A 21,174-nucleotide genomic window follows, 5' to 3' on the forward strand; every position below is an offset into this window, starting at 1 on the left:
CTGGACCCCTTTCTTGAACTATGTGGAGGATATGGAGCAGATGTATTTTAGGTCAGATCTGATGAGGCACTTTATGAACTCCTGACAGACTTGAAACTGCGTACTTTGCACAGAACAGATATTGTTACGGATTGCGCAGCCTCCGATTTACTGTTTTTTTTTTTTTTTCTTTTCCCACTGTTTTTGTTTGTTCACGATTGCATTGTTCTCCAATTGATTGTTGACAAATGAATTGTTAATGACCTAGTTAAAGTTGAATTGATGAACTGATAATGCAACATGTTTTGCTGAATACAGATGGACTCGAGGGAAGGTATTCTGGACTGAAAATTGATGAATTGACATATGTGCTGCTTCTCTTTGCATTATTATTGTTGGATTAATTCTGTTTTCTTGAAAATGTATAAATAAATAAAAAAAATAAAAAAAAGAAAGTACTCAGGAGTTTTCCCGTTGATCAAGCCATGCCTGATTTGATGGAAGCCTCTGCCCCTGCAGAATTTTGCCACGGCCCTATTCAATTTTCTCCTCGATTTTTCGACTGCTGAATGGTTCTCGGCCCCTCTCCATTGCACCCTGGGATTCACCTCAGACCACACAATCTCCGTTTCGCCCCAACTGTGCCGAGATCTCCTGTAATAAGCGCATAATGTCCATCAACAAAACCCCCCCTCCCTAGGCTGGTTAAGTCGCCCCCCCCCCAGTGGATCACCAGCACTTCGGGCTTCTGCTGCCTCCCCAGCAATTTCTGCAACAACCCTTTTAGCTGTACCCATTTCATCCCCGGCACCCCGTGCCACTCAATCCGGAACTCGTCGGCTGTCAGCCCCTTCTACTGCCGAGTCCAGCTCGCCTTGGCCCTTGAGACGAACGGGTGCCCCACTACCCATACAGTGCGCTTCCTCTTTCCCTGTGGCACTGCGAAACGAGAAGTGGAGGGAACGGCATGGTTACTCACAAAAGATATATCAGGCCAGAAAAGATGTAACACCCCGAGGCCCATCTCCCCAACCTCATGATGTCCTCCGCCCCCAAACCCCCGGCTGCCGCGGAGGTGGCGGCTCCTATCCGGAATTAATGTGTCCCAAACCAGGCCCTCGGTTAACCCAATCTTTGCCAGGCCCTGGCCCATCACTTTTTTAAACTGGAAGCGGCTTAATGCTGACTCGTCCCTGTGTAAGAGCAACGGTGCCTCTGCCTCTGATGGCTGCCGTTGCTGGAGGAAGTTGGCCACCGCCGCCACTGGGCATACTCTGCTTGTTTGGATGGCCTGCAGTGTTAATGCCGCCCCTTTCCCCTTCTGATCAGTCTTTGTTTTTTTTTTTACCTTCTCACATAGATGACCACCTTGGAGCTGCTCACCTGTACGTCCCTCAACCGCAAAAACCCGCTCCCCTTGCCGTTTTTATTCTCCGGCACCAGCTCGCTGACCCCGAGAGCTGCAAAGAATGCCACCGTAAAGCCAGCTGTAAACAGTACCCTCTCGCCCTTGTCGTTACACACCGTGTCCAGGCATTTAATTAACCTATGCAGTTTTAAGATATCAATGGGGCGCCTTTCATCCGGTTTTGGTGCCGTTTGTTTAGCCCAGCCTCTCATGGCCAGCGTGATGCAGTGTTCCTTGGTGGGGTCCTTCTCCCCTGTAAGCTTGGCGTAATGTGCTACGGCCGCCAAGTGGTACGACACCCATGCTCGGGTCTTCCCCGTCCTCCAGCACCAGCCCACAAAGGCCCGTACCGGGTTCTCCCCCTGACCGCTTGGCAACACCTCTACTTGAAATAGCGTAAAACGCTCCCAACATGCCCTGTACCTCTTCGCCGTACCTGGCGCCAATGCAGTCTCTACCAGGGAGCTCAGATCACCCCAATCATCCCCCACCACTGGTCCTCGAACGGGGCCATTTCCTTCCTTGCTTCGGGGAACCTGTCCCACTGTAAACGAGACAGAGAATCAGCAGCCGTATTTTTTATACCGGGGATGTGCCGTGCCGTACCCTGACCTCAATGTTCAAAGTTAACATACTTTTGGTGAGTTCCCTGAGTAGCCTTAGCACCCTAAGGTTGCTAGAGGACCCCGTGTTGATAATCTCGACCACTGCCAAGTTGTCTGACCATAAGGCAACCCTTTTGTTCTCTAGGAGTGCCCCCCACAACTTGAATGCCACTACTATGGGGAATAGTTCCAACAGCGTAATGTCCTTTGTGACACCTTCTCTGTGCCATTCAGGTGGCCATGCCTTGCCACACCACCTGTCCTCCAGGATTGCACCAAAACCCAGGGACCCTGAAGAATCGGTAAAAGGTTTGAGCCTCCGACTGCTTGCCCAGTCTGCCCTCCAGATCGCCACCCCATTGGACTCAGTTAGGAAGGTATCCCACATCCTGAGATCCTCCCTTACCTCAGCTCCTTACCGGACGCGCTCCGAGGCGTGTTGCAACCCTACCGTTTTCATCTCCACACTTCTGGCAAACACCCTGCCCACTGGTATTACTCTCCCCGCAAAATTGAGGTTTCCCGCCAGCGACTGCAACTCCTTCAGGGTTGCCTTGCTTTTCCCCCCCAACAGGCCTCGTACCATGACCTATAGTTTCTGTACCTTGTCCTGTGGGAGCCTACACTCGCCTTTTACTGAATCAATCTCGACCCCAGAAATGTCAATGTAGTGGTTGGACCCATGGTCTTCCCTGGCGCCAAAGGCACCCCCAACTGTCCCATCATCCCCTGAAATTCCTCCATTAGAGCCCTGCATTCCTCCGTCCCCCTTCTACCAATGAAGAGGAAATCATCCAAGTAATGCAAAATTCCCCCCTCCTTTGTTTTCTGCCTCACTGTAAATTCCAAGAAGGTGCTGAACGCCTCGAAGTATGCGCATGATATAGCGCAGCCCATTGGTAGACATCTGTCGTAATAGTAGTCATTGCCCACCTTGAAACCCAGCAAATGGTAACTGTCTTTGTGAATTGGCAACAATCGAAATGCTGACTATGTCTGCTCTCCCCAACAGAGCCCCTTTCCCCGCTGCTTTCACCATTTGCACCGCATCCTCCAGCGAGGCGTACTGTACCCTGCACAATTCTTCAGGTATGCCATCATTCACTAACTGACCCTCGGGAAAGGAAAGGTGGTGGATTAGGCGGAACTGGCCCTCTTCCTTCTTTGGTAGCAACCCTAGTGGAGATATCACCAAATTGCCCATGGGTGGCGCAGGGAAAGGGCCTGCCACTCTTCCCAGTCCCCCTTCCTTTTCCACCTTCCTCTGCACCACCTCTGGCTTCTCCAATGCTGACCGTAGGTGGGCCGCCTCTTTCCCCCCCTGGCTACCTGCCCCCAGGATCTGAAAATCCCACCTGAACCCTTGCCACAACAACTTTGCATCAACCTTATTGTGATATACATTCAGAAAGGGAGTCATGGCCAGGAGGTTAACCGGCGTGGGTAAGTTCCATTTAATCACAATTTTGTCAATCACAGTTTCTCCCCCATTGCATTGCTTTGCCGGCACTTCAATCACTATTTGCTTTCTCCTTTGGTTTGCTACTGTCTTTGTTTCTGGCCTCGCCTGGGGTGGGTCTGTGAGGACCAGCGCCCCCTCCCCTCTGGTGCTTGTACTTGCATGCTTTACCATATGAGCAGTACCTCTCTGCAAAGCTCCAGCTGTTCTCTTGCTCCCCCTGGTTTGCTGCTGCCCGATACACCAAGGAGGAGGGCCCGCAAAAGGATCCCCTCCCCCGCTGTGTGTACCCCCCTCTGCCCCTCATGCCCGGGACATCTCCCCTTGTGGCTTGTCCTCCGGCTCCCTGGAGGGTACCACCTTGTCGATGTACCCCCCCACATCCAACTCATCCCATGACATTGCTGGCCATATTTGCATCTTCAGCCTGAAACCCCGGTCATAATCCAACCACCCATCACCCCCATATTTCAGATACAAGTCATGCACATACTGATCATAAGCTATCATTGCTAGTGCATCCTGTGGATACCTTTCCAACATCACTGACATGTACATCCTATACGCTTTGAGCCAATTGTTAATGAGTGCTCCACCTTGGTTCTCTCCATGTCCCTCTTTTCTTTCTCCTTTTCGGACAGCTCTTTCAGACCTCCCCCCACGGGAACAATCCCCAGCAATTCGAAGATTTCTATAAACTCTTTCCTCCACAACCTCTCTTTGACCGCCCATGGGATGTGCCATACCAAAGAATTCACTGTTGCCCACATTGGAGCAAACCCTGGCATTGGTCTACCATACTGGGTGGCCTGCCCCCAGGCTGCCCCTGGTGTAAAGGTGCTCGTGCCTGCTGCTGGAAGCTGAGCTGTGCTCTGAACTCCTAACAGGCCAACCCCGGGCCGCAGCCCCATTCACTCTGGCCTGCTTGCGCACTCGCTGGGGCCGGTACCACCGGCAGCTGTGCCACCCCAGTGGTGTTAGGCGCCCCTGGCCCTTGACTCCACCCCTCTTGTCCCCCTGGTTCCCCTGCTGCGGCGGCCATCTGAGCCTGTTGACTGCCGCCCCCCCCAGGTGGACCCACGCTAGGCAAGCCTACTGATAAAAAATCCCCAGGCGGAATCCCGCTTTTTTGAGGTAGTTGACTTATCATCCCTACTGGGGACCATGCCTGCCCCCCGGTTCCGCCCAGCGACCCCCCCCCCCCCAATGCCCTGGGATGTCCCTTGCTGTGACAACGCTCCCCCATTATTCATCATTCCTCCCATCATACTGGCATTAGTAATTACATTTGGCACTTGCCCATTCTTTCCCCATGCTTGCATGCATTCCATCACCATACCTTTTACCATCTCCAGGGATGTGGTTCCTTCCCTAGCTACGTCCACCGTTCTGGTTGCAGGAGTGCTGGGTGGGCTCACACGGTTCCCTGGAGCCTCAGCAGGTGTAGGTGCCGTTAAGGCCACTTCCTCCTGCGCCCTCCCTTTCTGACGTGGTCTCTTGCTGTTGCTGGCCTGTTCTTTGTTTGCTTTGGCATTTCGCCGTCATTGTCCTTTTCCTTTTCTTCACCTGGACCTCTTCTTCTTCGTCCTCCTCCACGCTGTGCATCTCCACCTCCACCACTGTCACCTCGCTGGCGCTGTCCTGAAACATTAGTGGTGAGATATCTACCACCTGGCTGAGCCCGTTCTGCTCCTGCCCCGGTTGGGCCACGATTGTCTTCATCCAGTCCGGCCCATGTGTGGCTGCTGCCGCCCTGGCCATCTCCAGAAAGGCTGCCAGTTCCATTGCTTGTGGGTATTTTGTTGGACGAACTGCCTGCTCCCTTTCCTCACTGGGTCGCCTGTTGCTGTTCCCCATGGCTGTTTACTGCTCAGTGCCTCTTTCCTACACCCTGGTACCACTTTGCTGGCTGCCTGCTTGTTACCAGCCCTTCAGGTAGTTCTGGTGCGTGGGCGGTTTGGGGCTGTGTGAGGGCGAACCCGGCCCTGCGCGTTGAAAAAAGGGGGCGGGATGATTTGGGATGATGTGCAGGCACCCGCCTGCCTGTTCGCCTCTTCGCTTCAGCTGATCCCCCGCCCTTCGGTGTGCTGATCAATGCGGCCCGCCAGCGGTAGCCCGCTCTGGCTGTCCGTGTTCTCCCGGCGGGCCGTAGCTTGCGCAGGGATGTGCGGGAGCCCGCAGTGCGGTATAAAGGCAGCCCGCTTGTGGCCACCCGCTTGGGTAGTCTGTGTCCTCCTGGCGGGGCCGCAGCTCCAAATGTATGAGCCGGCATCCGCGGGGTGGGCTTGACGCCGCCTGCCCGCGGATATCGGTCCTGGTCCACCGGGCAAGGCCGCGGCTTCAGGCCGTACCTGAGGTTCCCTCGCATGCCTGTGTTCACCTCAGTCGGCTTCCTGGTCCCCGCCTCCAGGTCGCCTCCTCCTTCCGGCCTCGTCAGCTGGGCTCACCCGCGTCGCCGCTGCCGATCCTCAGGTCACCTGAGCACCTGACGCCGAGCTGCCTTCGGGACCGTGTTGTTCACGCTGGTCCCTGGTTGCTTCGCGTTGCTTTCCCCGCGGCAGTAGGGGAGACTTCTGGGCAGCACTCCGTCCCGACAGACCGAAATCCTTCCTCCAGTCATGGCGAGTCAGCAGGGTACCACTGCAGGAGCGAGATGTTTCTGCAGTCGGACCCTGCTGATTTTAAAGAGGCTCACCCAGCCCCTTTCTTTTCTTTTGCCCTTTGCGGGCTTTGGGGAGTTTGGCGCAGTTCCGCCCTGGCACCCTCCCCTTTCCTAGGGGGAGGGGAACAAGTTGTATTGAGGACCCAAGTTGTATTGAGGACCCTGCAGCAGTTACCATGCTGCCTCCTCCATTTTTCTTCGGGTCTTTCCCGTCGTCAGCGGCAGAGTCCAGACCTTTGGAAAATTGGATAGGACGGGAGCACTACCTCGGTAAAGCAATGCGTGGTACCTAGATAGGGTAGACGGTTTCCAGATTTCTGTATTGGGCATAAGCCACTCCACGGCAGGGACAGATTATACTCGAGCTGCATTGCTCGCTGCACACCACAGCGCGTATTCTCTTTTTCAAATGTATCACGATAAGAAAATCTGAAGAAAACATCAAAACCTAGCGTCACTGGGGCATTCCCCTGTGACTTTGAACCTGCTGCTGCATGCCTCATTTTATTGTGGATATATGGACATTATAGGTGATTAGAGGAGTCAAGTACATGACAAGAGGTATGAAGAAGCAGACCCCGGCCAGCCGAACACAACCTCTCCGAAAACCAGCTGCCCCCTTAGAAAAACTCTGGGGGAAAGACAATGATAGAACTGCGACAGCCGACCGCTCTGTTGAATTACTCTCACCAGAACTACACTGAGAAGAAAGCCACATGGCAGCATCTAAGACAGACTTTCCAAAAGCCAAAAGCTTTTAAGACTTCCAGGACAAATTCTAAAATTTCCTTTCAGACACAATTCACTTTGTTTACCTCAGAAATAAGACATTTGCTTGCTGACTTTAGTACAGAAATCTCATTCCTGGGCGAGCGTCTAGATACAAATGAGCGGGCGATACAAGAACTGACAGAACAAGGTAAACAGGCCGAAATGGCTCTGGTGGACTTACCCAGAATTACACGTAACCTCGAAATTCAATGTGAAGATTTAGAAAATCGCTCTAAGCGCTCTAATATTTACATAAGAAACCTCCTGGAAACAGTGTCAGATAGGAACCTCAATGAGGCAGTCACTCAGATTTTGGTGGTTAAAACTCTTTGCACACGTGATATAAAATACAGATGGACATTCCCATTTGGATTGGCTTTTTCACTGGAGGGGAAGCAACATAGGATTAAATCCTGAGAGGTTGGAATTGCGCTTCTTTAAATTGAGAAAGAGGAATCAGATGATATTCCAGAAGGGGCTTCATGAACAATGGTATCTTGCACCAAAAAAGTCTAAACCGTGGGAATGGTCTACAGTAAATCGACGCAGGAGACAGAGAGGAGGTACACGGAATGAGAACTGGAGAGTCTGCCTTACAGGGCCTCACCCTCAAACAGAGGCATAGAGGCCTCTTAAAGGAACACAGAAGAGTACAGTTCAGGCACGGCAGAACTAAGAATACAATCAGAAGAGATGAAGTGTTCCATCCTGGAATTGCATCCATTCAGGTAGCGGATAGGAGTGTCAAGAAATCCTGCACTTTGCCTTGGGATAATAGGTGGTTCACGGCTGGGGCTCATCACTCCAGGATACAATAGGTACTGTGACTAGCCCCAGGGGACTATATGGGGTAGGGGGGGGGGGGGTTTTGGGGCAGAAGGTTGTGAATGTATGTTGGGGGAGGGGAACTGGGAGGTGGAGGAGGGCAACCGCTGTGCTATGAGGGCTTTAGGAGTTTGCAGGGATCAACGCCATGGAAACTATCACAATTTGTTTAATTCAAATGTTTCTCATTGAATATTAGGCGGCTTAACAACCCACCGAAATGCCGGAAACTGGAGGCCTTATTGGGATGCTACCACCCGGACTTGGCAGTGCTCCAAGAAACCCATATTCGGCAAGCGTTTAAGTATAAACTTCGCTTGCAAGATTACCCGACTATTGTACAGACAAATACAGAGGGGAAGGTTGCAGGCATGCTTATTGCAATTAGAGCTGGGGCTTGTATTCAAGTACACCATACTAAGATTCACAAAGAGGGCAGATTTATATTTATGAGCCTTGAATTACCTTCATTCTAGCTAACCATGGCTACTGTCTACACCTCTAATACTGGTCAGGAGGAATTTCTGAAGTCCACCCCGAGTCAGCTGGAAATTTTCAGAGAGGGGGAAATATTGCTTCTGGGAAACTTCAACCTGGCATGGGACCCTGCAATAGATCGTAGTACATTTACACGTTATGCTCAACCTCCCCCTTCTGTTTCACTGAAGCACAAATTTACACAACTATCCTTGGTCAATGTTTGGTTGGCTCACAGAGCAGCAGATAAGGGTTGTACGTTTTATTCACATGTACATCGCTCCTTTTCGCGTACAGGCTATGCATGGGCCTCGATCACATTGTTGGGTAGAATTATCCACATCACTACACATCCTATTACTCTGTTGGATCACGATAGTGACAGAGATAGATGTATCCCAAAGAAGTCAGTGCTTATGGACCTGGAGAATTCCTGGAGAGCAACTGAGAGATCTAGTTATTAGTAATTGCAGAGCAGATACAAGATTTCTTTTAGTTAAATCTGGTAGGCCAAACCGCTATAAATACTACATGGGACGCCTTTAAAGCGACCCTTCAGGGTCTTTTAATAGCAGAAGCGGCCAAATGACACAAGCAGAAATTAGCGTGGAAAATAAAATTGGAGGAAGATCTCAGTAGGGCAATTAAGAATTTTTAAACAAACACGGGTCCAATCATGCAAAAGACATATAGAGTCGCAGCAGGTAGGATCAATGTATACAATACAAAGAAAGCGGAAAAGTCCCTGCTATATCTTAAGCAAAGGTATTATGTCAAGGCTAATAAAATGGACAGATTGCTGGCCAATCAGCTTCGTCGTAAAATGATATCATGAACTATACAACATATTCGGCTACCCTCAGGTGGCATAATTACCGAAACGTCTGTCATACTCACACAATTTCACGCATTTTATTCAGATTTATATCTCTCAGAACATCTAGACTCCCAATTACAGAAGGAATATCGGCAAAAGATTGACCTTCCTTGCTTAACACCATTAGATAGAGAAGCGTTTGAACAGGATATCACACAAGACGAAATTCTTAGGGTTATTACAGATCTCGCTCTGAATAAATGTCCAAGTCTGGATGGATACCCGGCTATATTTTACAAAAGATATTAGAACTTATTAGCCCCCAGGTGAACCCAATTATACAATTCCTTTGCGCATACCAGCCGTATTTCCCTTACTATGGAAGAGGCGAAAATGGTTATATTCCCTAAGCTCGCGTAAGACCAGAGTAGCTGCAGGTCATATTTCCCAATTTCTCTAATAAATTTAGATGCAAAAACGTTTATAAAATACCTCGCCAATAGGATGGGGGATTTGTTACCCTCAATAATACACACACATCAGACAGGTTTTATTAAGCAGCGGCAGACACATGATAATATAATGAGAGTGTGTCACATTATAGAGAAGGTAGAAAAGAAAAAAAGATTCCCACACTGCTTTCTCAATGGACTCTGAAAAAGCTTTTGATCGGGTCGAGTGGTCATTTCTCTTTCTCACCCTGGCAAAAATGGGTTTTGCCCCAAAATATGTAAGTTACATCAAAGCCAACTATATAAAACCCACTGTGAGACTACTACTTAACGGTCAATTATCCCTTCCCATCATATAACAAAGGGGAACCAAACAAGGATACCCATTATCACCACTGTTATACGCACTTCACTTGGAACCATTATTGGCCAGGGACAGACAAATGGAGGAGATTAGGGGGATCGGCTTCGGGGGCTATGCGCCTAGTTATGGCTTACGCTGATGACATGCTTATGTTGGTAAAAACCCAGTAAGCACTTTGCATGCAGCAGCCGAAGAGTTTTGGTGGTTTGGAAAAGTAGCAGGCTTAAAGATAAATTAATCCAAATCCGTGATACGTGTTCCTCTCTCATATTGAAATACTAGAATTAAGCGCACAGACACACGCAATATGGTTGGGCACAGGAGGGGAACTTTTCGGGCTAACTATAACCCCAACATTAACAGGGTTGTACACAGCTAACTACCCTCCCTTGCTAAAAAATATTCAGGGTCAACTGTTGAGGTGGGGTCCAATGTCCGTTTCTCGGCTCGGATGGATTAACTCTGTCAAGATGGTCACACTGCCCAAGATACTCTATGTGTTCCAAGCCCTGCCAATTCGGGTCCCAAACTCCTTACTCAAGCAATTGCATGAAGCAATCTCAATTGCATAAAGCAAAAAGAGAGCATGTATCCAGTGCCCGCAAGGAATTGCACTGGCTTCCTGTTGCATCTAGGATCCGCTTTAAAGCCATCACCATGACTCACAAGTGCATTTCTGGCAACGCCTCTAAATACTTGAAGGAGCACCTAATGCCACACATTACACTGATGCCCCTCCGCTCCAGCACAAACGAGTTGCTTGAGTTACCTAGAGCAAAAACGTGTAGGGGACTGGGAAATACTTTCCCCGTTCTAGCAGCCCAACTTTGGAACAACATTCCACTTGGACTACAGAAAGAAACCCACTTGCAGTGTTTTAGAAAACTTCTAAAATCCCCCTCTTAACCTAGGCTACCCCCAGAGGCCATCTCCCCCACCCCCCCTTGAGTCTTATGTACGTCCTGTTTTTCACAGTCCTTGTGTCTTTTTGGCACTCTGATGCCTACGGGCTTTTGGCACCTGATAAATAAATAAATTAAATAAATAAATGCCACGATCAATGAGGGCTGCTGTCTGTAATTGAACGGCTGACTTAATAGGATCAAGGCTAGGATTGTAAACACAGGCACCAGGATGCAGACCTACTCTAGCGTCTACTCTCTGTCTACCCATCAGGAAACACACATCTATTACTGTCTAATATGAAACTCGAAAGAAACAATGTCAGGTGGCAGCCTTTGCAGTGACAGGACCTGTGTCCTATTAGAACGTCCTCTTGGTCCGAGTGTGAAAATATTGGCATCTTCTCTTTGGATGGTGGGTCCATATTGGGCTAGGTTACTTCCACATGCAATTGGATGATGTTCTCTTCCTAGTGGAAGGTTCCTTCTGGGCTGTGGTGGAACCTTGCTGCTGCCTTTAATCTCTCTTTAGAGCAGTACATGGCTGTCTGCAGTCGTGTTGCAGATTATGTTCTGTTCTGGCTATTCGTGTGTCCCTCTCTAAGTTTCTAATGAGCCCAGGCGCAGACTACTGCTTCTTTCAGCTGCCCCCTCTTAAAGAGCTCTGAGTAAGGCAGATTAATGTTTGATACACTGCCTGCCTATTGGCATCTGGGCAAAAAGTAGGCTCTAGTCTGAGGAATCTTTCACTTTACTTTTCATGCACCTCTACAACTAAAAGGCTCATTTAGATGGCTTCCTAGAGGAGATTGTCCATGGTTTCCGGTTCTCGGACCCTGTTTTTGACTCTCCTCCGAACTCATGGATGGCAAAGTCTTCTAGAGGATTTAGTAGGACCAGACCAACATGGCCAGGAGTAGACCTTTTCTATAGAATCAGTGCCCTTTCTCTGACCTCGACAATCCGTTTCACAGTAAGCAAGCCATTCAGTACCTGAGGATTTAAGGCCTTTGATTCTGCAAATGTGTCCCTGTACAAATTACTCTTGCTTGCCTGGGAGGTACCCTGAAAATGTGCTATCCCAATGTGTAACAAAAGAAGCGAAATTGAGTCAGACTTTAAAAGAAAGAACATGTTTTGATTTCTCTGAGGCAGAAGGCCCTGTCCTATGCAAACAGTCCTAGCGCAACTAGAAATAAATCAGTTGTAACAGTTATTAAGAAATTATGCCCCAAGTTGGGCACCCCAGTGCTTCCCCGTATGAAATGGTGCAGTCTGCCACCCCCAAAAATGTGGTCCTTTTGCATGAGCAGGACTTGCTTCTAGAGGCTAAGATTGTGCCCTTCTTGAGCTTTGACAGGTATATGTTTCTTGCCCAACCAGTCTTCCCAAGGATACCTTGTCCCCATTTCTTTGGATTGACCGCTTGAATGACGCCACTCTAAGGTCAGAGGATGGAGGAGTTTGTATGGATAGGCTGGAAGCATGGAGCATGCATTACAGGTGTATGTACAGTGATCTAATTGATGGCCCCCATTACATACACTAGTTTCACCTACATCTTAAAAACAGCTACTGGTCTGGTATCCTCAGGTATAGCCAGTGCCATATCTGCAAAGACGAGGAGCACACGTACACCTGCCAGCTCCGTTTCTCAGCAGTACTTTTATTCTTAGCAAAAGGTGCACCTACTACGCTACCATAACAGCGATGCGCTTTACCAAAGAATTGACCTTAAAGTAACATTGTTTCATGACTCCCCCACCTTTTCACCCCATGGGTCCTTCTGGACGTCTTTTCTTTGGTAGTAATAGGCCGCTCCAGACACATGCGCCGCCGTCTGGGCCAAGATTCTTGGACGCCGGTTTGGAAGCATCTCATAGTCATAGATCACGTCCAGCTTCTGGTCTGGGAAATTCTGAAAGGAAAGATCAGACAAAACCCAGTTAGACTTTTAATTGCCATAAACATGTAGCCTCTGCAATTAGCTGCTTTGTTTCACTGTCAGAATAGCGCAGTCTGGAGGTAATGTCTGACGGTGAAAGAATGATTGTTCAGGGGCATCTCCCTCTTCAAGAGTGCTGTAAGAGAAAGGAAACTTGAAGCACATATTTTAGGATCCAATGCTGACGTGCACGGGAAACAAGACACTAGATGAGCCAGGATCAAACCTCAGCACCAAAACATGGGGACTGGAGCATACAGCCAGTGGGTTAGCAACCCTGACAGGGGCATGCTGAAGAGGTATAGAGTTTAAAGCCCAGTATTAGGAGTAGCCAATCCGCAACCTGGGATGGCCTCTGTGAGCACAAAGTAGCCTCATCACAAAGAAAATACTTCTTTCAAGTGGGAAGGTAGAACATCACCAGGGTACAAACCGCTATAGCCCTTTCCCGGGTGAAGACACCCACCACTCGGGGAACAAGACTTCACGTAACTTGGCTTGTGGGTGGACAACATTAATTACAAGTGATGGAAATAACACTGAGAAGCTAAACGCAAAGGCTCTAAACACAGCAGGCTGTAACGTCCTGACCGATGCTGTCAATCTATCCGATCACATCAATCAAAGGCACATAATTCAACAAAGCCTTGCACCTTCAGGGTCAGAGCACTGCAGGTTGAAGGGGCAGCAAAGGCCCTTGGCCTCAGTGTTAATGATCACCCACTCCCTCACAAGTGACTGACTTCACATGAGACATTCTAAAAATAATGCAAGCCTGTTTCAGCATTACTGCTTTCATCCTCCCGACTACCCTCATCAACAGTGGAGGCACAGCAGCAGAGGGGGGGAAGCAGAGGTCTCGTGCAGAGGGGATGTGACTAAGCAGGCTGCACTGCCCCTTTTGGGGTGGGACCAAGACTGATTTGCATATGGTCTTTCCCCTTTTGGAATGGCTTGGCAGGCAAAGAACAATGTTCTGGATGGATGCCCAGAGCAATGCCAGAGGTTAAGATTTATTCTAAACCTTCGAGCCATTTATAAGTCATCTGTGCTTGTTGCAGGTTTGAAATGCCAATAAAAACACTTTAGAAATGAACCTTCGAGGGAGCCACCAGGGGGCGCCGAGATGTGCTGACGCTTCTCGGTCTGTCTCTGCCTCGGGTTGCCTAAAAAATCCAAGCGGAGAGGAGGGTGTCATCGGGTGAATCCCGTGTGGGATTGCACTATTCTAAAGATTTAGTGCTGAGGAAGTGCTGGTACGAGATCTGAGCTCCCTCCATCGTGTGACTATCCTTGAGATGGCCGGAGGTGATTTACTCCTCGCCGGCGCAATCGTAGCAGTGCCTGGGGGCGCTGCTCGGCGGTGGATCGGGGGCTGAGATCTTCCGGGGTGCCGTGAAGCAGCGAGGAACTCCACTCTGGGGAGCGCTGGCAGCTCGGCCCATGGAGTCTTGTGTCCTGCGTGGTCCACGTTGGTCGGCACCGGAGTACCTGGCACGGGAGGAGGAAGCCTGGAGAAAGCCTCCCGTTGGTAAGCACCGCCCGCCCCCTGGGGGCGTAAGTGGCCCGTGTGAGACTGTGGTCGGAGTGGCTGGGACTCTACCCCTGGGCATTTTTTTTTTTAAACAGCTCTGGCTTACCTGGTTTTGGGCTTGTTCCATGGATGTAGTCGCCCTACTGTTGCTTGGAAGCCTGCATGCACCGGGGTACTCTGGATGTTCTAATCTCTACTCTTGGTAGCTCATCTCACTGATCCTGAGTGCCCATCTCTGCCTTTGGAAAACCCTGGCCATCCCCTCTGGCAGGCTGCCCAATGCTGTCCTGAAACAACTTGCAGATGCCTGTTGCATCATGAGTGCAAAGTTATAGACCTGCTACATAATTAGAGCCAGACACAGACTCACCATTCAGGCCATCCAGAGACAGGCAGAGCAATAACACCGGCGTCAGCGCCAGAGGAGCCTCGCGCCACGATCGCCCTGTAGTGCACACCCCCTTGGACCCTCTGTGTCCTACAATACTGTAGACCATCAAACCCTCATTATACACCTGGAAGAGGTCAGGGACAGCTCTGGTCGGCGAACATACCTCATACGCTGCAGTTGCGCTCTTGTGTCTTGGGGGAGCTGGCCCGGTGAGGTGTTAGCTGTGCGGGCTAGCGGCCCCCTTTTGATTGGGCTGATCGGGTTCCTCCATTGCGGTGTCTTCCTGTTTGAGAGCTCGTTCCCCCCGGGCCTGGATTCCTGCGGTGGCCTGTGGCGGCCCCTTTCTCGAGTGTGGAGGGGAGAGTCTTTGGGCTCCCTGGTCCCCCCGCTGAAGGTGGTGGGGAAGGGAACGCCTCCAAGGACCAAGGCCACTCGTGTCGGCTTGGCCCGGCGGTCTCCGTGGCTGTGCGGTTGGGAGGTTCTGCCTGGGGGTTGGTGTGGGGGCCCTTGGAGTGCTGGCATTGGGGCGAAGCTGCTGGTCAAGTCGGTCAAGAAATTGGCAACAGTGTCTACCTGGTGGTTGGCCCGCTATTTAGAACTGCTTCTCATCACTGCCTTCTTCCCCTCTTCTGATGGACTGGTCTCAATCTTTACGGAGGTTTCGGCACTCCCCTGAGCAAAGTATGGATAGGAGCGATACACTGCCTGTGTCCCAGATGGATGCTATGGAAGCGCAAACAATGAGTCAGAATATGGCTGCCCTATTGGAGGAGATAAGAGGTTTCAGAGCAAACATCAGCAAGAGACTTGACTCCCTGGACAAGAAGCTAGATGCTGTTGATGATCGAGTCCAAGCCTTGGAGGCCAATCAAACGTCATTAGATCTCTTTAAAACTCAATTTGATATGCACCTAGCGGAGTTGGAGAGAAGGGAGGAGAAGATCTCCCTTAAATCGGACGATAAAAATAGGGAACAATGCTCTAACCTCAGATTTCTAGGCATTCCAGAGCAGGACGGAGAAACACAGGCCGACATCATGAGAGCTGTCAAAGCAATTATAAGTAAACTCTTTGACAGGGGTAATACTAGTGAGCCGACAATTGATAGAGCGCATAGAGCAGGAGGTCGTGCTGGAGCCCCTAGGTCAGTCCTCATCAAGTTTCACTATTTCTCCGAGAAGGTCAAGATCCTGGATTTAGCCCGGAAGAAAGGCCACATTGCCTGGGAGAGTTCTAAAATAATGATCTACAAGGATCTTTCGGCATTTCCTCTGGAGCGTCGGAGGCTTTGTGGCCCCTTGACTAAATGGTTGCAGTCTAAAGGGGTGCGATACAGATGGGGTCATCCCTTTTCTCTCGCTTTCGAAGTTGAAGGTTACAAGTACTCCCTCGTCATGGAAGCCGACATACAGAGGGTGACTGGCGAACTCTTAGGAGACTCAGATGGGGGTACTGGAAACCTAGACGGATCTGGAAAAAGGTTGCTGACCAGCGGAAGCCCTCTCGATTTGTGGAGAGGCGCCGCGTCCGAGGTCATAGGAAATTTAGAAGGGTGACACCACCTTCTCTGAGCAAGCCGGCCTCTTGACCCATCTGGGAGGGTTGTCTCTTATAAGGTGCTCTGAGGTGTCCCCGGGTTCCATTGTTCAATAGAGGGGAGGTCCTGGGGGTTCTTGGGGCTCTCTGGGGTGGGCTACGTCTTGAAGAGGGTAACTTAAGCTAGTGTGGAAATTGTATCCGTGAATGGGGGTCAAGAAGTGAGTTCGAGCACAGTGTGCGGGGGGGGTTCAGAAGGATGTGGTATTTTTTTCTTAATTTTTTACATCTTGGGCGGCCCAGGCGGAGGCGGCCAATGGTGGCCTGGTGTGGCAGCGGTTGGATGTTGCTGTCTCGCCAGGTGCTCAGTGAAGTAAGGGGTGGGGCGAAGGGGGGGGGTATGTTTTTTGTGGGTCATGGAGATCAGTTGGGTTCCATGTGGTTTGGGGTGTTATTGGTTATTGTAGTTGCTTATGCTTGGGGGAATTACTGGAGAGTTTTTTGTCAAGATTTTTTTCTGCGAGTTTACTCTTTCAGGGACCAATGCTTAGACTTTATTTTTTGAATGGGTTAATGTGATTTCCCTTTGGTGCAGGGCTCATTGACCGTGCGAGGCCTCAACTCTCCATATAAATGGTCTCTGGTGGCAAAGGAGCTCAATAGGCTGAAACTTAACATTTTGTTTCTTCAAGAGACTCATTGGGTGAGGGGAGCAGAACCTGTTTTGAAGGGAAGGTCCATACATAAGGTTTTCTATGCGTCTTCCAAGGTCAATAAGAGAGGGGTGGCAATAGTGATCTTCCAGAGGGCTCATTTCTCTCTTCGGGCCCAGGTCAGCGATCCTGAGGACATCTTGAGGGCCGCTTTGTTATGGTCAAGAGCGATTGTAGAGGAACCAAGGCGAGCTTGATCTCCGTTTATGCGCCCAACGAAGCCCAGGATCGCTTCTGGTCTGAGATGAAGCTCAAAATGATTACCTTTACTGAAGGGGCGTTAATGGTGGGGGCGACTTTAACATGGTCCTCGATTACTTGAGTGATAGGTTGCCCAGTCGCCCGGTTATAGATTCCCAGCTGCAAAGGCGCCTTGCGTCATCCTTCCAGAGCACCAATGATGTCTTAGGGCTTTTGGACTCGCACTCGGCCCGGGAAGGTCCTGAACCCCTTTTTTACTTTTTTCTCAAAACCCCACTTGTAATTCTCCAGAATCGATTATATCCTGGTCGATAGGGGGCTTTACGACAGAATTTCGGAGGTTCGAGTGGAGGTGACTCCGTGGTCTGACCACGACTTGGTAAGGGTCCAGTTGGGGATTCCCCTGGCACTCCCAGGGCCGAGGCAGTGGACCTGTAATGACCTCCTGCTGAAAGATAAGGAGCTAGCTCAGACTGGGGAGTTTTCTTTTAGTTTAATGATAATGGGCAGGTGAGCCTGGAGGGGGTCTGGGAAGCCTTCAAGGTAACGATCAGGGGTGTCCTTATCGGGTTGGGGGCGGCAAGGAAGCGAGAGAGAGGGAGAGAGGAAAAGCTTCTTAGGGAAAAGATTGGAGCTATCCAGCCGAGGGGTAAATTGAGATCCCAGATCTTCCCAGGGAAGTTGGCCGAGCTCGAACAGCTTAAGGCGAAGTTAGCGGCTCTCCTGGTGGGACAGCCCGAAAGGAAGCTGTCCTTTCTTAAGCAAAAGTATATGGAGAAGGGTGAAAAAGCTGACAAAATCCTAGCATGGAGACTGCGTGGGCTTAGGGAGAGTAGGCGAGTAGAGGCCCTTACCCTTCCGGATGGTAAGCGCTGCCGAGAGGACCCGGGGATAGCTGACGAATTTCGGAGGTATTATGAAAGCCTATATACGTCTGACTATAAAGGAGATGGGACCGACATAGATGAATTTTTGGAGGCCTTGCCGGTTCCTTCCCTTCCCCACGAGAAAGCCTCCCTCCTGGGAACCCCATTTCGCCCCAGGAGGTGATAGACACTATAGGCGCTATGAAATCGGGTACAGCCCCGGGGGATGATAGGTTCACTGTTTTTTTCTATAAAAGATTTTGTGTTGCCCTGGTCCCTTTCCTGGCCAAATTGTTTAATGGTGTCCTTGACTCGGGTCAACTCCCCCCGTCTATGCTTTCGGCCCGTATTGTAGTAATCCCCAAGGAAGGGAAGGACCCGAGAAGTTGTCAGTCGTACCGTCCCATCTCTTTGCTTAACACAGACGTGAAGATTTTAGCCAAGCTCTTGGCGAACAGGTTAGCGTTTCACCTTCCTGCCTTTGTTCATGGTGACCAGGTGGGTTTTGTCCCAGGGAGGCAAGGAAGCGACAACCTTAGGAAGTCGCTCGGGTTGATGCAGGAGGTGGCTCTGACCAGGGAGGAGGCTTATTTGCTATCTTTGGACTCGGAAAAAGCCTTTGACCGAGTTGAGTGGGCCTACCTGAGCAAGGTTTTGGTGAAAATGTGTCTTGGTCCTAGATTCTGTAGATGGATAGCAACTTTGTATAATGGCCCCTCGGCCAGGGTGGCTGTCAATGGGGTATCCTCGTTTCCTTTCTGTCTCTCGCGTGGCAGGGTTGTCCGATCTCACCTTTGCTTTATGCGTTAGGGATCGAGCCTCTAGCTATAGCGGTCAGAGAACATGGGGGTATATCGTGGTCAGGTGTGGTGAGCTGTCTTTAAGCTTTTGCTTTTTGCTGACGACCTTCTGGTGTATGTGACTAACCTTAGACAGTCGCTCCCGAGTCTCTTCAATCTGATGAGCGCCTTTGGTTCCTTTTACGGGCTGAAAATGTATCATACAAAATCGTGTTTAATGCCTAAGGTGGGGGAGAGGACTACTTGGGAGGGTATCAGGGTCGAGCGGGAGGCAACGCTTGATTTGGGGGTCTGGATCCCGAGAGACCTGACAAAGCTTTTTGAGGTCAATTTCCCTCCGGTTCTGGCGAGGATTTTCGCTGATCTTCCATGACGCTTTCTTGGTTCGGCCATATGGTGTCGATCAAAATGAATGTTCTTCCTCGTCTGCTTTACTTGTTTTCCTCCCTCCCGGTCATTATCCCAGAATCATTTTTTAAGGCTCACCAGTCGGAGGTGGTTCGCTTTATCTGGAGAGGAAAGAAGCCGAGGGTTAGATTTGATACTTTAACTCTCCCTCGTTCGCAAGGGGGCTTTAGCCTGCCTGATTTTCGTCGGTACCATAAGGCGGCTCAGTTAAGGGTGTTACTGGAGCATTTGAGGGATGAGATGAGAACTTACTGATCATACATTGAGGATGTCCATGTCCATCCCAGAAAAGTGAGAGTCTTCCTCTGGGCAGTAGGAACCCCCCTTCCTAGAGCAGTAAAAGTGCATCCCACCTTGTCCGTGTTGTGGTCGCTGTTGAAGAAGAACAAGCGGAATGCATCCCTTTCTTCTTGGCCCTCCCCCCTGTCCTCGGTGTGGGCACCCCCATTCGATTTGGGTAAAAGAAACCTTCAGGGTACTCAGGGATGGTCGGACAGAGGTTTGGAACGTGCAGCCCAGTTATTCAGGCAGGGGGTATTCATAGACTATGATCCCTGGGCTCTCCTTCAATTTCTATGTTTGACTACCTGCGAGTTAAGGGTATTATGACTGATACCCAGTGGGTTGAGGACCTAACCAGCCCCCCTACTCCGTTGGAGAAGGTGATAGTTGATTCCAAAAGTAGGAAAGGCTCCCTCTCTAAGATCTACAAAGCGCTGATCACGGCAGATGTAGAGCCTAGGCAGTCCTTTATGAAACATTGGGGGGGCTGGGTGAAAGGGGAAATAGGAGCGGCTACTTGGTCGGCCATTTTTAAGATCCTTTTTTCGGGATCCCTATACATGGCGGCAGCGGAGCATAACTTCAAGATGCTGCATGCGTGGCACCTTTCACCTGAGAGAATAGCTAAAATGTACTCAGGGTCCTCCCCGCTTTCCCCGAGAGGTCGTGGTCAACAAGGGTCCTGGTTCCACCTTTGGTGGGGATGTCCTTCTGCCCAGTTCTTTTGGTCTGAGCTCCTGAGCTGGATTAAGGAGATTACGGGGGCCGACTTACCCTTGCAGCCCCTTGTGCTTCTCTTTGGTGTGCTGGCCTCGGATGAGGGTAATGAACCTTTGTCATGTGTATGCCATGTTGCGGGCGGGGAGGTTGGCCTTGGCTCAGAAGTGGAAATGCTCTGTGATGCCTTCTAAAGCCGACTGGTTAGCTAAACTCTGGGTGATCTTTACGCATCAGAAACTCTCGGCGATCACTCATGACACCATGAACTCATTTTTGCAAGACTGGATGGTGTTTCTGCTCCATGAAGATTGTGAATCAATGAGACTTTAAATGATAACTTTCATTTGCCTGTAAAAGTTGTGAGGCCACTTGGGTTGCCACTGGCTGTCCTCTGTTTCCATGAATTGAGCCCGTTGTGCCAGTTTTGATTGCATATTTTGTTTTGCTATTGTCACCTCGAGTGTTACGGGTATGCACAGACGTGGATCCTGTGTCTGTTGGGCCAAGTGATCCAAGCTACTCCTTACTGGCGACACCCAATGAGGGCTAAACATGCCTGGGGGTGCTTGCGGTCTTGTGCAGAAGAGATGTGACCATTCTGTGAATTTGTACATTAATCCTAGGCTACAGTAATGGACATTAACATTCCCCTTTACTGTCCTGCATTTTAGGTATCTATGTATGATCATAGCTGAACTGCATAGGGAAGACTACAAGGGCACAGATTGGCAGCTAAAGGCAAACCTGTTGCCTGATCACTGTGTCAGCATAGTTGTCATCTACTATGATTGCCAAGCTCTGCGCTGCAAGTGGAAGACTGCATGTACTACTCTACCTCGCACCACTCTAGCATAGGAAAAAAGAAATCCTTGCAGCAAATTAGTACATTTAACAAAAGGCAGTGTCAGTTTATTACATTACAATGCAATTCAAAGACCAGCATCGTGTCCTCTTCTAAACTTCAGCCAAAAACTTCAGCCCCTGAAGCCACAACTGAACTTCTTATCTTGTCCGTAAAATGCTGACAATGCCCCCTTATTGAGTACATAATTTTGAG

The 21,174-nt window shown here is 50.0% G+C and overlaps 1 protein-coding gene across 1 annotated transcript in view; it reads right to left on the bottom strand.

The window, feature by feature from the left end:
- The window catches only part of MMACHC (metabolism of cobalamin associated C), a 156,897-nt gene that overhangs the window by 76,748 nt on the left and 58,975 nt on the right, over positions 1 to 21,174 (bottom strand). The window contains exon 3 of the mRNA XM_069642378.1: positions 12,487 to 12,639. Within this exon, the coding sequence (XP_069498479.1) occupies positions 12,487 to 12,639 (153 nt within the window). The remainder of the gene's footprint in view (positions 1 to 12,486; positions 12,640 to 21,174) is intronic.

Source organism: Ambystoma mexicanum, chromosome 1q (assembly GCF_040938575.1).
Source record: "Ambystoma mexicanum isolate Mex_15411 chromosome 1q, UKY_AmexF1_1, whole genome shotgun sequence".
Lineage (NCBI taxonomy): Eukaryota > Metazoa > Chordata > Amphibia > Caudata > Ambystomatidae > Ambystoma > Ambystoma mexicanum.